Source organism: Aplysia californica, unplaced genomic scaffold (assembly GCF_000002075.1).
Source record: "Aplysia californica isolate F4 #8 unplaced genomic scaffold, AplCal3.0 scaffold00147, whole genome shotgun sequence".
In the NCBI taxonomy this organism is placed as follows: Eukaryota; Metazoa; Mollusca; class Gastropoda; order Aplysiida; family Aplysiidae; genus Aplysia; species Aplysia californica.
In genome coordinates, this window is record NW_004797417.1 from 301,428 (window position 1) to 302,644 (window position 1,217).

The 1,217-nt window shown below is 41.9% G+C and overlaps 1 protein-coding gene across 1 annotated transcript in view; it reads left to right on the forward strand.

The window, feature by feature from the left end:
* Positions 1-18: 18 nt before the first annotated feature.
* The window catches only part of LOC101860407, a gene marked incomplete at both ends in the record, with an annotated part of 10,424 nt that continues 9,225 nt past the window's right edge, over positions 19-1,217 (forward strand). The window contains 1 exon segment of the mRNA XM_013081822.2: positions 19-152. Within this exon segment, the coding sequence (XP_012937276.1) occupies positions 19-152 (134 nt within the window).

The window sequence follows — 1,217 nt, forward strand, 5'->3', positions numbered from 1 at the left end:
CCCCCCCCACCTGATAAGCCCGTCCTTCCACCCCTGTGTGTGACAAGCCAGAGTTGGTGGGGCTGGACAGTGACCCGGAGGTCAAGGTCACGTGTCGGACAGACAGGGTTTTCCCGGAAGCTGGGTGCGACATATATGTGTGGAAAGACCAAGTAAGCTTGCCCCAAAGACTTGAAATATTATACTAGACCGTACACTGTCATGGCTGCCTCTCTTTTCTATCTCTAAAAAAAAACTTCGTTGCGCTGATACCAACAATACCAACAATGACAATCTTTATTCATCTCACATGAAGAAATTTGTCTTTGTCGTTTACAATGGCAGTGGATGTTACAAAAGTTAGGTGCACTCACACATACACTCAACAAATGGACGCCCAGATAATCGGCAAAACGCTAGTCTCGTACACTGACATTGGTGCATCTCTTTGTTCTCTCTAATAAAAAAAAAACTTCGTTGTGCTGATACCAACTATACCGACAAAGACAATGACAATCTTTATTCATCTCACATGAAGAAATTTGTCTTTGTCGTTTACAATGGCAGTGGATGTTACAAACGTTAGGTGCACTCACGCATACACACAACAAATGGACGCCCAGATAATCGGCAAAACGCCTGTCTCGTTAAGTATTATAGTCGAGTGTGTGTGCGCAACTTTACTCGCTTTGCCCTTCATTTGGTGTCAAACTGAGTCAAAATGATGTGCCCCATATTGAACTGGAATTAAATCTGGTTGGAAAAATAATCTTGGATATTGTAATACAACTCGATGGCTGGCCTTGTGACTGGTAGTCGTGTAATTTGTCAGCCCACAACCCGATGAAATGGATCACTATATTTGTATGTTCAGATTTGAAACAGACATCAACGATTATTGTTTTCTCTTCACTTCTCCTCTCTGATGCTCTTTTAAAGACTTAGATTATTATCTTGGTGTTTTTTCCGTCTCCTATTTCTTCAGATATTCCTATTAAATTTTTCTGTGTCTACCCCTGTCCCGTTTACTTTGTATTTGTCCACTGAGATAAAAATATTCAACCTTTGCTCTCTTTGGAGCTAAAAATAGAAACACTGTCTCTCGTTCCATTCCACCACCGTCATTCTTGACACTATCATCTCCATCCCCTAAACATCACGTATCACCTCCACCACCTCCTTTGCCATATTCGTAATCATTATCATCAGCAGCAACAGCAGCAGCAACAGCAGCAGCT